The 14,959-nt window shown below is 44.6% G+C and overlaps 1 protein-coding gene across 5 annotated transcripts in view; it reads left to right on the forward strand.

The window, feature by feature from the left end:
- mpp7a (MAGUK p55 scaffold protein 7a) overlaps positions 1-14,959 on the forward strand; it is a 449,393-nt gene that overhangs the window by 286,477 nt on the left and 147,957 nt on the right. For all 5 annotated transcript variants that reach the window (XM_078233768.1, XM_078233807.1, XM_078233798.1 and 2 more), the window contains 3 exons: positions 4,219-4,350; positions 5,992-6,073; positions 6,182-6,267. In XM_078233768.1, the coding sequence (XP_078089894.1) occupies positions 4,219-4,350; positions 5,992-6,073; positions 6,182-6,267 (300 nt within the window). The remainder of the gene's footprint in view (positions 1-4,218; positions 4,351-5,991; positions 6,074-6,181; positions 6,268-14,959) is intronic.

Raw genomic sequence — 14,959 nt, forward strand, 5'->3', positions numbered from 1 at the left:
TCTACTGCAAACGTTGTAGTAATTCTGTCACTCGTGGCCTGCACTGATGATCATTTTATCTCCCTTGGCATTCTCTGAAGAGTCCATTGAGACGCTCCTTCCTGCCTCCTACAGAACAACAACCCAACTTCTCCATCCTATTTATCTGCAATCTTCCCATCTCGTGTGTCTGCTCGGTCTAATCTTTCCTACCTCCTTGTCATCCCAAAAGCCCATGAGGTATGCATCACAGACTGCACTAGAATTAATCATGCTGAAATTCAGCATGCAGGGCCTATTCCCGCTGGAGAGACCGGCAGCATTGTGCTGAGTGGGCTACTGCGCATGCGCCTGCACAAATGGCCCTGCACTGCTGGCCTCCAGATCACCGGCCAGCTCAATTGCTGGCCAGCCCCATGACCCCCTCACCGTCGTTCCGTCCCCTCATCGCCGTTCCACGCCCCGGCCCCCAGCCTGCCTCGATGCTCCCCCACCAGGAGCTCTGATCGCTGGCATCCCTCCCTCCATCACTCAGCCCAAATGCAGAGTGGCAGCAGGACCCCCCACCCCGCCCCCTGCCCCCACTGATCACCCCCCCCCCCCCCCCCCCCAGAGGCCCTGCTCTCCCATCAGGTCCCGCAGTCTTGGCACTGCCCTATACCTGATGGGCAATGCCAATGTGCCTCCTGGAAATTTTGCCCCTTGGGCAGTGCCGGGGGGCCAGGTTGGCACTGCCAAGGTGGCAATGCCTGGAGACACCCCATGTGCCTGACCCTTTGGGGGGCCTCAATTGCTCCCCTTCACTCCAGGTGGTCAATTGGATCAACAAGTTTGCTGATGATACAAAGATTGGAGGTGTAGTGGACAGTGAGGAAGGTTTTCAAAGCTTGCAGAGGGATTTGGACCAACTAGAAAAATGGGCTGAAAAATGGCAAATGGAATTTAACGCAGACAAGTGTGAGATATTGCACTTTGGAAGGACAAACCAAAGGAGAACATACAGGGTAAATGGTAGGACTCTGAAGAGTGCAGTTGAACAGAGGGATCTGGGAATACAGGTACAGAGTTCCCTAAAAGTGACGTCACAGGTGGATAGGGTCGTAAAGAGTGCCTTTGGTACATTGGCCTTTATAAATCGGAGTATCGAGTATAAAAGTTGGAGTGTTATGGTAAGGTTATATAAGGCATTGGTGAGGCCGAATTTGGAGTATTGTGTACAGTTTTGGTCACCTAGTTACAGGAAGGATGTAAATAAGATTGAAAGAGTGCAGAGAAGGTTCACAAGGATGTTGCCGGGACTTGAGAAGCTGAGTTACAGAGAGAGATTGAATAGGTTGGGACTTTATTCCCTGGAGCGTAGAAGATTGAGGGGAGATTTGATAGAGGTGTATAAGATTTTGATGGGTATAGATAGAGTGAATGCGAGCAGGCTTTTTCCGCTGAGGCTAGGGGAGAAAAAAACCAGAGGGCATGGGTTAAGGGTGAAAGGAGAAAAGTTTAAAGGGAATATTAGGGGGGGCTTCTTCACGCAGAGAGTGGTGGGAGTGTGGAATGAGCTGCCGGATAAAGTGGTAAATGCGGGGTCACTTTTAACATTTAAGAAAAACTTGGACGGGTTCATGGATGAGAGGGGTGTGGAGGGATATGGTCCAAGTGCAGGTCAGTGGGACTAGGCATAAAATGGTTCGGCACAGACAAGATGGGCCAAAAGGCCTGTTTCTGAGCTGTAATTTTCTATGGTTCTATGGTTCTATGGGGTTGGGCCACCAGCTCCCGGCAAGTGGGGAGCTATACTATACCCGCTGGCGGGGGGGTGCGAGGCTAACAGGCCTGCTAATGCTGTTTAAATAGAATTGAACTCAGGACCTGCGTACATTATGCAGTTCCATGCCAAATTCTGGCACGGAGCTGACGGCGCCGGAAATCCAGCTGCCAGAGACGAACAGAGGCCGTGGCGCCCAGTGGGGAGCCCACAAAATAGCCTCTGCTCGAGTCTCCCCGCCCACTGCACTCCAAAAGCAGTGCAGCGGGATGAGAGAATTGTGTCCCCCTCATATTCATGATCATTCTTTTGACCTTGCCATTTCACATGGCCTTGCTACTCCCACGTGTTGATTACAGAGGAGGCCATCTCTGATTATTTCATTGTATCACCCTCTACCCACGTCCTCCTTCCCCTACCCAACACTACTCTCTGAGTCAATTCCAGAAAAAACAACACTCCCAATTTCTCTTGCAACTGAACTTTCAAAATCCCAACTGCCTATTCTTACAATTCCCATAAGAGACCAAAAACGGTTTTTAAAAAGATGGATTTAAAAAGATGAAAAGATCGGGCGGCACGGTAGCACAGTGGTTAGCACTACTGCTTCACAGCTCCAGGGACCTGGGTTCGATTCCCGGCTTGGGTCACTGTCTGTGTGGAGTTTGCACATTCTCCTCGTGTCTGCGTGGGTTTCCTCCGGGTGCTCCGGTTTCCTCCCACAGTCCAAAGATGTGCAGGTTAGGTTGATTGGCCATGCTAAAATTGCCCCTTAGTGTCCTGAGATGTGTAGGTTAGAGAGGTTAGTGGGTAAAATATGTAGGGATATAGGGGTAGGGCCTGGGTGGGATTGTGGTCAGTGCAGACTCGATGGGCCGAATGGCCTCTTTCTGTACTGTAGGGTTTCTATGAGATTTCCCAGTAATCAATGGAAAGAATCACAGAACATTATTTCACATTTTAGGACTTTTGCTAAAGCAAACCATGAACATCCTAGACTAAACATTGCTTAACAGGTAACTAATACATACAATTGAAGAAAGGGTAGTTTAACGCAACTGAAATATACTTTCTGAAATGTTTTTACTTTATCTTACATTCTGGCAGATGGGTAGCAATACAACATTAAATCCCAAATTAATCCCAGCTCTCCAAGGTTCACTTCACCCTGTCCTGTCAGGTTGAATCTTCCATTGTCCTTCAAAAATTGATCCATTCAGTCCAAGAATTCCAAAACCACTTTCACTAGCCATGATGTGGAGATGCCGGCGTTGGATTGGGGTAAACACAGTAAGAGTTTTAACAACACCAGGTTAAAGTCCAACAGGTTTATTTGGTAGCAAATGCCATTAGCTTTCGGAGCGCTGCTCCTTCGTCAGATGGAGTGGATATCTCATCCACTCCATCTGACGAAGGAGCAGCGCTCCGAAAGCTAATGGCATTTGCTACCAAATAAACCTGTTGGACTTGAACCTGGTGTTGTTAAAACTCTTACTGTCCTTCCTTTCAAACAGAAAAACAACTTGTAAAAACATGCTGCTTAGTTGTTAGCACAAAGTTCACAGCAGTAGTAGCTGCTTCTCGGTGCAATGGTAATTCCTCATTTTCTCTCGCGAACATTATTCCCTTTCTCACGACATTGCTGAGCCTACACCTGTTACTGTCCTTGTGCCCACCGTTCCGTTTATCCATGCCACCTGTTCTACAGGATTACAAGGGGAGGCAGTGGCATACTGGTATTGTCAATTGACTAGTAATCCAGAGACCGAGGGTCTAGTGACCTGGGTTCGAATCCCACCATGGCAGATGGTGAAATTTGAATTCGATAAAGATCTGGGAGTTAAAAGTCTAATTATGAACATGAAACCATTGTCAATTGTTGTGTAAATCCATCTGGTTCACTAATGTTCTTTAGGGAAAGACATCTGCTGTCCTTACCTGGTCTGGCCGACATGTGACTCCAGAACCACATTAATGTGGTTGACTCTTAAATCCCCTCGGGGATGGGAATAAATGCTGGCCCAGCCAGTGAAGTCCACATCCCATGAACAAATAAAAACAAACACCCAGCATGCAAGACCCTCCCCTCCATTCCTGCCCCGTCGGCCTGACTTCCTGCTCCTGGGAACAGCACAAACTTCTGCCTGTCAACTCTGTTTCTCTTTCCACAGATGCTGTCTGACCCGCTGAGTCTTTCCTGCATTTTCTGTTTTTATTATGATTGAAATATCTATTTGGAGAAGGACAGGAATGGGGGTAAAATGTTTAAACCTCAGATTTTCAAAACCTAGACATGTCTTTCATCAACAATAATGTTACCTTATAAAGAAAAGCTGTTGTACCAACTAACATCTGCTATTCTATGCTTTATGTTTGTGAATTTCTGACGCCACGTGATAAACATCTTCCTTCTTGCCTGTCATTTTTACTAAGTGTTTTATGTAACGCATGATGGTTTATCAACTGGATATTTGCAGGCTTTACTGTCGGTTCATGACACAGTGGCTATGAAGAATTATGACCCTGTATTACCCCCTATGCCAGATGATCTTGACGATGATGAAGATTCAGTGAAAATCATTCGACTTGTCAAAAACAAAGAGCCTCTGGTAAAGTGATACCTTTAGATTATATCCTCTTTTTTGTTGTTTTGTAGTTGCATAAATACGTTCACCTGTTAATTATCCTTTCCATTGCACGTTGCCCTCTTTTCAGCAACTTATGGATACCTTTCTATCTTTCATCTGTCTCACGTGACATATCTACTTCATGCACCTTGTGATAGAGACTCAAACATGCCACACATTACCTATTACTGGATGAAATGGGATAACGTTTATGGAATTTAAACTTAAATCTGAGACCACACAAATGTAAAATTTGTTTGAACAAGGTTCTTTACAAGACAGTTCCAGAATCAATATGATGGTATTTGAGCAATAATGTGAGGAATGCAGTTGTTTCGACAGTGCCCATTCACACTGCTGCAGAATCATGGCAGGGGGGAATGAGTAGCAGAGCTTGACTTGCATACTCAGATGGATGCATGGTGAGCTGATTATTGTCCTCTCCCTGCAGTCCACATTCTGCTGATTAACACTTTTGCCTTTCCAAATCCACGTTTTGGAGACTGTGTTTTTTAATCAACCATCTAGGCTGTAAGCTCTGAAATCCCTTCCCTAAATCTCTCCACCTCTCCTCCTTTTAAGGCCTTCTTTTAAAGAATACTCTTTTGACAGTCTTTTAGTTGCCCTCTAATACCTCCTCCCTGGGCCATATATCTGATAATGGCTGTTTCATATTGAGAATGCAACATCAATACAAATTTCTTTTAATTCAATTCCAGCATGTACTGAACCAAAAGAGTGTGGTTGCTGGATTTCGGAAATGAAAACAGAGATAGGTCAGGTCAGGCTGCTTTGGTGGAGAGAGAAAGAACATTGACCTAAAATGTTAACTTTGTTTCTCCCTCCATAGATGATCTCTCTCATGTGTATGTCTAGCATTTTCTGTTTTTATGCCAAGCTGCCCTGGCAGCTTTTGACTAGATTTTTGTTATGTATCCAAGTGACAGTATTACTTGCAGATCAGTAATTTCTATTTGTTTCTGAATAAATGCTCAAAATTTCTCAAATTATTTCAACTGAATTTAAGAAACTGGCAAAATATATTGAGCTGTATTGATATGCACCAGTTGGTTTCTAAGGTTTAAAACAATCAAAATGCTTTTTCATCCAGACAAGCTTTAAAGTATGATGTTCTACGATGTATTTAATGGTGACAGTGGATTAATTGTAATTGATGTACAAATCAAATGCCCTGATTTTGATTCTTACCTCCGTGTTGTACAATCTTAATGCTCCCTTTTTATGATTTAAACTTCAATGTCAATCATTAAGATCTCTTTAAAAACTGAAATTCCAGCCTTCAACTGAGTGAGCTGCATTCAGTGCATTGTTTAGAAGCATTTGGCATGACTGAAATGTACATCATTCAATTCCATTAACATTCACTCACCCAGTCAGTGAAGAGCTTCACATTTCATCGAGGTTAATTCTTCAGTAAATGGTGCCTTTATAAAAACACGATAATTGTGATGTCCAAGCCACAATGTCTTCTCAGTGAAATGCAATCATAATTATTGTATTGTGTGTGTGTGTGTGTATTATATGTATATATTTGGTACTCTAATTTTGCTTATTAAATAGACTGGTGAAGGATTCTTCTTTTTTTTTGTTCTGGATTGACAGGGAGCAACAATAAGAAGAGATGAAGCCACCGGTGCAATTGTTGTGGCAAGAATAATGCGTGGGGGGGCTGCCGACAGAAGTGGTACAATTTACTATCTTGTACAGTTCTGTGAAAGCATTTTCAAAATATAGTCATTGAGAATGGCCCACATCATTTATATACATGGTCAAATATTTTTTGTTAAAATAGGTCTCATCCATATTGGAGACGAGCTGAAGGAAGTTAATGGAATTGTGGTTGATGATAAAAGACCTGAGGAAATTATTCAGATACTGGTATGTATTTCCTTTGGTCCATTTGTTTTCGTTCCTCTGTTGCTCACTTCACACCATCAACCCCCCCTTCCACTCTCAACTAATTGTTAGGAATTGACTATTTATTATGTACTTAACTCTTTGCCTTCACGTGAAAATTCATGTCCCATTACTCCATCTACTCCATCTGTCCAGATCTTTCTGAATGCTCTACTTTATTGCACCTGACCCCAATGCTTTGCATGATTGGCAAATTATACAACTATGATAGAAATGCACTCCTTTATACAATTAATGACTGGTATATATAACAGGGAATTAACTAATATGTCGTTCATTGAGTGACTCCTTTTTTTTTGACTAGCTTAATTATGTTTACCAGCGCAAAGTTGTCAAATATGTCAGGTTGTGCACCTTAATTTACAGAGCATTTACAAGCTATTATCCAGAGTCTGCATGGAGAGTCAGCATGGACTCAATGGACCTAATGGCTGCCTCCTGTGCTGCTATGGTTCAAGGACTGTTACCTAATCACTCAATTTTTGAAAAATTCTGATATCCACCTTGGAGAGGCAGTTAGAACTTTGTGTTTCATCAAAAGAAATGCTTAATTATTGACATCTATGACAGTTTGACCGCAATTTGTCCATAATCTTCACTCTTAGAATTGGTTTTGAACACAAAATGTGTGGCCAAGTTGATAAGAAGTAGAGATACTGCAGTAGAAATTTTACAAAGAGCTTTAAACATGGATATGGTGACTGAAGATTAGATTATCGTTAATGTTTTTCAAGGACAGAGTTTTATGGTGGTCTGCTGCTGGGTCTCCAGGCAGTGGGATTTGTAAAATTCCCTGAATAGTTTCCTGCCTGCCCCGACATGCCCACAAACCTATGGGTGGGGCAGGAAAGCCTGCCTGTCTTTGTCCCAGTTGAGGTCCTTCCGTGGCCACGTCCTTCTGGTCACAATTTTTCAGCTGAGGAGAGCAGTTCAAAGATGATGATTGGGGGAGGCAGACCCCCTTGCTTTGTGTCTTGGGCAAGAAAGGGTTGAGGGGATGTGCCTTCATCATTGGCCCATATTTCAAGATCTCAAGGTCTTCAGAGGGCATTTAAGAGTCAGTCACATTGCTGGATGTCTGGACTAGGCCAGAACAAGTAAGGACTGAAGATTTCCTTCCCGAAAAGACATTAGTCAACCGGATGGGTTTTTACGACAATTGATGCTGGTTTTGTGATCACTATTATTGAGATTAGCTTTTAGTAGATTTAATTAATTGAAACGACATCATAGGCCGTTCAATTCAAGGGCAATTAGGGATGAACGTGACATCATGAGGTTAGAGCGTGTAATTTGGAGTACGAAGTGTTCTTATAAGCCTTTTTTTCCTAAGTAATTATTGTACTGGTGTCTGTTGAGGGTTCTGAGCATGTGTGTTCTGCAAGCAAGACCTGTATTACTTGTGCTCCTGTTTTCATAGTTATTATTGTCATTAATGTTCTGCTGAGTTATTGTTATTGTTAAACTTAGTTATTTAATTATATAAAATAGATAATTCTTTAAACAGCGCATTCAGCTACCTTATTTGTGGTCTCAAGTTACCATATCTTTTTGGCTACGAGGGGAAAACAGCAAGTGAAAAGAAAATGAAGTTTTTTGATGTTCAGCGTGACATCATGAGGTTGCATACAGTGAGTAACTGGTTTACATTGTGCATTTGTTCGACTGAATTTCAAGTTAGCAGTACCATGGTTATGTTCAGGGAAGTCAGAGAGTTTGATGAGGGACGTGAGAACTGGACTGAATATGTGGAGATGATGCAGTATTTATTTTTAGCGGATGGAACAGAAGATGAAACGAAGCAGTGCTTGATTCTCCTGAGTGTTGTGGGGTGTAGATTTATAAGTTGATGAGGAATGTGGCCACGCCATTGAATCCTAGAACTTGCCTATTTCCATGTTGTGGCCCAGAATCACCATAATCCGATGCCCTCAGTGATTGTTCAAAGATTCAAATTTTATAACTATTTTTGAAAAACAGGTCAATTGGTAGTTAATTTTGTTGCAGCATTATGCCAGCTTTCAGAACATTGTGATTTCAGAACAGTTGTAGAAGATATGCTCAGAGATGGGTTTGTCTGCGGCATTAATCAGAACCGCATTCAGCGTTGGTTGTTGGGGGAAGCCGCACTGAGTTTTAAGAAGGCTCTAGGAATATCTTCAGGCATGGCAATGGCTACCAGCAATGCTAGAGATATTCAGCAGGCAAATGTTAGTGACCAGGCAGGAATTCTGCACCAAGTACAGAAATGAGCTACAAGCAGGAAGGTGAAAGTAGTGGAATGTTTTAGGTGTGGAGGACCACACTATGCCAATCATTGCAAGTTTATGGGTGATGTTTGTCACCAATGCAGGAAAGAGCATTTAGCGAAGAAATGTTAGGATGAAAAGGGCAAGGTGAGGGCTGAGCAAGAAAATTTTACTTCAGAGAAGCTTTAATCAGTTACGCACCATGTGGAAAAGCCGGAGCAGGCAGACGTGCAAGCTTACAACATGCTCAATATTAGTGAGGCGCAAGGAGAGTAAATTTTTGCTTCAGTTGTGGTCAACAGTAAATAGATCAAGATGGAGTTGAACATAGGAACCTCCACACCTATAATTAGTGAGGAAACCTACAAGTTGATATCTAATCAAGTGCCAGTCCTTACTCCAGCAGAGATTAATCTTCGGACATGTACTGGAGAATCCATACCTTTTCTTGGGGTGTTGGAAATCCATATTACTTGCAATAGTCAAGAAGCAAGGACACGCCTCCTTATGGTCAAAAAGAAGAGGTCGGGTTTGCTAGGCCATGAGTGGCTCAGCAAAATTCCATTGAACTGGGGAGAGGTCAAGCCTGTGAGGATGACCGGGGATGTTGTTAAGAAGCATCAGAAGTGTTCAAGGATGAAGTGGGTACACTGTGTGATACTACTATGAAGTTGTACGTAGATCCTCAGACTACTCCTCGCGTTTTCAAGCCCAGAACAGTGCTCTATGCCATGAGAAGGAAAGTGGAGGAGGAGTTGGAATGGCTGCCAAGGCTTGGAATCACTGAGCCTATTCAGTTTTCTTTTTGGGTAGCTCCAATTGTTCCTATCCTTAAAAATGATGGTATGGTACACATATGTGATGAGTACAAGCTCACCATTAACCAGGTCTCCAAGCTGATGCTTATCTGTTACCTAGGGTGGAAGATTTGTTTTTAACTCTTGTGGGAGGTGCTGGATCCTGAACTTCCTAACTCACAGACCACAATCAGTCAGGATAGGCAACAACTCCTCCTCCACGATCATCTTCAATACCGGTGCCACACAAGGCTATGTTCTCAGCCCCCTACTATACTCCTTATACACCGATGAGTGTGTGGCCAAATTAGAACATAGAAAAGCTACAGCACAAACAGGCCCTTCGGCCCAAAAGTTGCGCCGAACATGTCCCTACTTACTAGGCTTACCTATAACCTTCTATCTTACTAACTGCCATAAACTTATCCAAAGTCTCTTAAAAGACCCTATCGAATCCGCCTCCACTACCGGTAGCCGATTCCACGCACCCACCACCCTCTGAGTGAAAAACTTACCCCTAACATCTCCTCTGTACCTACTCCCCAGCACCCTAAACCTGTGACCTCTTGTGGCAACCATTCTAGCCCTGGGTAAAAGCCTCTGAGAATCCACTCTATCAATACCTCTCAACATCTTATACACCTCTATCAGGTCACCTGTCGTCCTTCGCCTCTCCAAGGAGAAAAGACCTAGCTCTCTCAACCTATCCTCATAAGACATGCCATCTAATCCAGGCAACATCCTTGAAAATCTCCTCTGCACCCTTTCTATGGCTTCCACATCCTTTCTGTAATGAGGCGACCAGAACTGGGCACAGTACTCCAGGTGGGGTCTGACCAGGGTCCTATACAACTGCAGCATTATCTCTCGATTTCTAAACTCAATTCCTCTATTGATGAAGGCCAGTATTCCATACGCCCTCTTAATTACAGCCTCTATCTGCGACGCTGCTTTGAGCGTCCTATGAACCCGGACCCCAAGATCCTTCTGATCTTCCACACTGCCAAGCGTCTTACCCTTAATATTATATTCTTTCATCCTATTCGACCTGCCAAAATGAACCACCACACATTTATCTGCGTTGAAGTCCATCTGCCACTTCTCCGCCCAGTCTTACATCTTATCTATGTCTCGTTGCAACTGCTGACATCCCTCTACACTATCCACAACCCCACCAACCTTTGTGTCATCAGCAAACTTGCCAACCCATCCTTCCACTTCCTCATCCAGGTCATTTATAAAAATCACAAAGAGCAAGGGTCCCAGAACAGATCCCTGGGGCACTCCACTGGTGACCGACCTCCATGCTGAAAAAGACCCATCTACAACCACTCTTTGCCTTCTGTGGGCAAGCCAGTTCTGAATCCACAAAGCAACATCCCCTTGTATCCCCTGCCCCTTCACTTTCTCAATAAGCCTTGCATGGGGCACCTTATCAAACGCCTTGCTGAAATCCATATAAACTACATCTACCGCTCTTCCCTCGTCTATGTGTGTAGTTACATCTTCAAAAAATTCAATTAGGCTCGTAAGGCATGATCTGCCTTGGACAAAGCCGTGCTGGCTATTTCTGATCATACTATTCCTCTCCAGATGTTCATAAATCCTGCCTCTCAGGATCTTCTCCATCAACTTACCAACCACTGAGGTTAGACTCACTGGTCTATAATTTCCCGGGCTATCTCTTCCTTTCTTGAATAACAGAACCACATCCGCAATCCTCCAATCCTCCGGAAGCTCTACCGTCTCCACTGATGACGCAAAGATCATCGCCAGAGGCTCAGCAATCTCTTCCCTCGCCTCCCACAGTAACCTGGGGTACATCCCATCCGGACCCGGCGATTTATTTAACTTGATGCTTTTCAAAAGCTCCAACACATCCTCTCCCCTACTGTCCACATGCTCAATCTTCTCAGTCCACTGCAAGTCTGCACTGCAACTACCAAGATTCTTTTCCACTGTGAATACTGAAACAAAGTATTCATTGAGTACCTCTGCTATTTCTACCGGTTCTATACAGACTTTCCCATCGTCACATTTGCCAGGTCCTACTCCTTCACATAGAAACATAGAAAAATTACAGCACAAACAGGCCCTTCGGCCCACACGTTGTGCCGAACACATCCCTACCTGCTAGACCTACCTATAACCTTCCATCCTATTAAGCTCCATGTACTCATCCAGGAGTCTCTTAAAAGACCCTATTGAGTTCGCCTCCACCACCCCTGACGGCAGCCGATTCCACTTGCCCACCACCCTCTGTGAAAAACTTACCCCTAACATCTCCCCTGTACCTACCCCCCAGCACCTTAAACCTGTGTCCTCCCGTAGCAGACATTTCCACCCTGGGAAAAAGCATCTGAGAGTCCACCCGATCCATGCCTCTCAACATCTTATACACCTCTATTAGGTCTCCTCTCATCCTACGTCTCTCCAAGGAGAAAAGACCGAGCTCCCTCAGCCTATCCTCATAAGGCATGCCACTCAATCCAGGCAACATCCTTGTAAATCTCCTCTGCACCCTTTCAATCTTTTCCACATCCTTCCTATAGTGAGGTGACCAGAACTGAGCACAGTATTCCAAGTGGGGTCTGACGAGGGTCTTATATAGCTGCATCATTATCCCCGGACTCCTAAACTCAATCCCTCAATTGATAAAGGCCAGCACACCATACGCCTTCTTAACCACTTCCTCCACCTGCGGGGCCAATTTCAGAGTCCTATGGACCCGGACCCCAAGGTCCTTCTGATCCTCTACAGTACGAAGAGTCTTTCCCTTTATATTGTACTCCTTCATCCCATTTGTCCTACCAAAATGGACCACGACGCATTTATCTGGGTTGAAGTCCATCTGCCACTTGTCCACCCAGTCTTGCATCCTATCTATGTCCCTCTGTAACTTCTGACATCCCTCCAGACTATCCACAACCCCACCAACCTTCGTGTCGTCGACAAACTTACCAACCCATCCCTCCGCTTCCTCATCCAGGTCATTTATGAAAATGACAAACAGCAAGGGTCCCAGAACAGATCCCTGGGGCAGACCACTGGTGACTGACCTCCATTTAGAAAAAGACCCATCTATACCCACTCTCTGCCTCCTTTGGGCAAGCCAGTTCTGGATCCACCGGGCAGCGGCCCCTTGGATCCCATGCCCTCTCACTTTTTCTATAAGCCTTGCATGGGGGACCTTATCGAACGCCTTGCTAAAATCCATATAAACCACATCTACCGCCTTCCCTTCGTCAATGTGTTTAGTCACATTTTCAAAGAACTCCACCAGGCTCGTAAGGCACGATCTGCCCTTGACAAAGCCATGCTGAGTATTCTTGAGCGTACTAAACCTCTCTAAATGCTCATATATCCTGTCCCTCAGGATCTTCTCCATCAGTTTACCAACCACTGAGGTTAGACTCACCGGTCGGTAATTACCTGGGCTATCCCTATTCCCCTTCTTGAAAATAGGAACCACATCCGCAATCCTCCAATCCTCCAGCACCTCTCCCGTCTCCATCGACGACGCAAAGATCATCGCCAGAGGCTCTGCAATCTCCTCCCTCGCCTCCCACAGTAACCTGGGGTACATCCCATCCGGACCCAGCGACTTATCTATCTTGATGCCATTCAAAGATTCCAGCACAACCTCTTAAAGTCCACATACTCAATCCTTTCAGTCCACCGCACGCCCGCAGTACATCCACCCAGGTTCTCCTTCTCTGTGAAAACCGAGGCAAAATACTCATTGAGCACCTCTGCCATTTCTACTGGTTCCGTACAGACTTTCCCACCTTCACCTTTTATAGGCCCTATTCCTTCACGTCTCATCCTTTTACTCTTCACATATTTATAGAACGCCTTCGGGTTCTCCTTAATCCTACCTGCCAGGACCTTCTCGTGACCCCTTCTGGCTCTCCTAATTTCTTTCTTTAGTCCTTTCCTACAAGCCGTATACTCTTCTAAATCCCTATCTTCGCCAAGTTCTCTGAGCCTTTTGTACGCTTTCCTTTTCTTCTCGACTAGGTCCCGCACAGCTTTCGTGCTCCACGGTTCCTTTAACCGACCAACACCTCCCTGTCTGCTCGGAACGTTGTCCTGTAGAACTCTAGACAGCCATTCCTTGAAAAACTGCCACCTCTCTTCAGTACCTTTCCCTGAGAATACCTCCTTCCAATTTACTCCTCTAATTTGCTGTCTAATGTCTTCATATTTCCCCATACTCCATATAAACACTTTCCTAGCTTGCCTGATCCTCTCTTTTTCCAATGCAAGCCTAAAGGAGATAGAGTTATGATCGCTATCCCCAAGATGCTCTCCCACTGAGAGATCTGACACCTGTCCAGGTTCATTGGTCAGTATCAGATCAAGTACAGCCTCTCCTCTTGTAGGCTTGTCCACATGCTGTGTCAGGAAACCCTCCTGAACACACCTAACGAACTCTTCCCCATCCCCCCTTACCCTCGGGATATTCCAATCTATGTTTGGGAAATTCATCTTATCTTCTTGCTCTTAACATGCTTGTAGAATGCCTTGGGGTTTTCCTTTATCCTGTATGCCAAGGCCTTCTCATGACCCCTTCTTGCTCTTCTAATTTCCCTCTTAAGTTCCTTCCTACTACTCGTATACTCTTCTAGATTTCTAACATTACCTAGCTCCCTGAACCTTTTGTAGGCTTTTCTTTTCTTCTTGACTAAAGTTGTTACAGCTTTCGTGCACCATGGTTCCTGTAACCTACCATAACTCCCTTGTCTCATTGGAACGTTGCTGTGCAGAGCTCCAGACAAAGTTTCCTTGAAAATTTGCCACATTCCTTTTGTACATTTCCCTGAGAAAACCTCCTTCCCATTTATGCCTCTAATTTCCTGCCTAATAGCGTCATAATTGCCCTTACTCCAAATAAACACTTTCCTAACTTGACTGATCCTATCTCTCTCCAATACTACTGTAAAGGAGATAGTTATGATCACTATCCCCAAATGCTCTCCCACTGAGAGATCTGACACCTGCCCAGGTTCAAGTACAGCCTCTCCTCTTGTAGGCTTATCCACATACTGTGTCAGGAAGCCCTCCTGAACATACCTAACAAACTCCTCCCCATCTAAACCCCTTACCCTAGGGATATTCCAATCGAAATTTGGGAAATTAAAATCTCCTATCACGACCACTCTGTTATTATCACATCTCTCCAGGATCTGTTTCCCAATGTGCTCCTTCACATTCCTGCTACTATTGGGCGGCCTATAGAAAACACCCAGTAAAGTTATTGACCCCTTCCTGTTGCGAACCTCCACCCACAGAGATTCCGTAGACAATCCTTCTGTGGCATCCATCTTTTCTCCAGCCGTGACACTATCCCTGATCAACAGTGCCACTCCCCCACCCCTTTTGCCTCCTTCCCTGTCCCTCCTGAAACATCTGAAACCCGGCACTTGAAGTATCCAGTCCTGTCCCTGAGATAACCAAGTCTCTGTAATGGCCACCACATCATACTTCCAAGTAGTGATTCACGCTCTGAGCTCATCCATTTTGTTCATTACACTCCTTGCGTTAAAAAACACACATCTCAACCCTTCGGTCTGAGCGCTCCCCTTCTCCGCCACCTGTCTATCC

This window comes from Mustelus asterias, chromosome 2 (assembly GCF_964213995.1).
Source record: "Mustelus asterias chromosome 2, sMusAst1.hap1.1, whole genome shotgun sequence".
NCBI classification, from domain to species: Eukaryota; Metazoa; Chordata; class Chondrichthyes; order Carcharhiniformes; family Triakidae; genus Mustelus; species Mustelus asterias.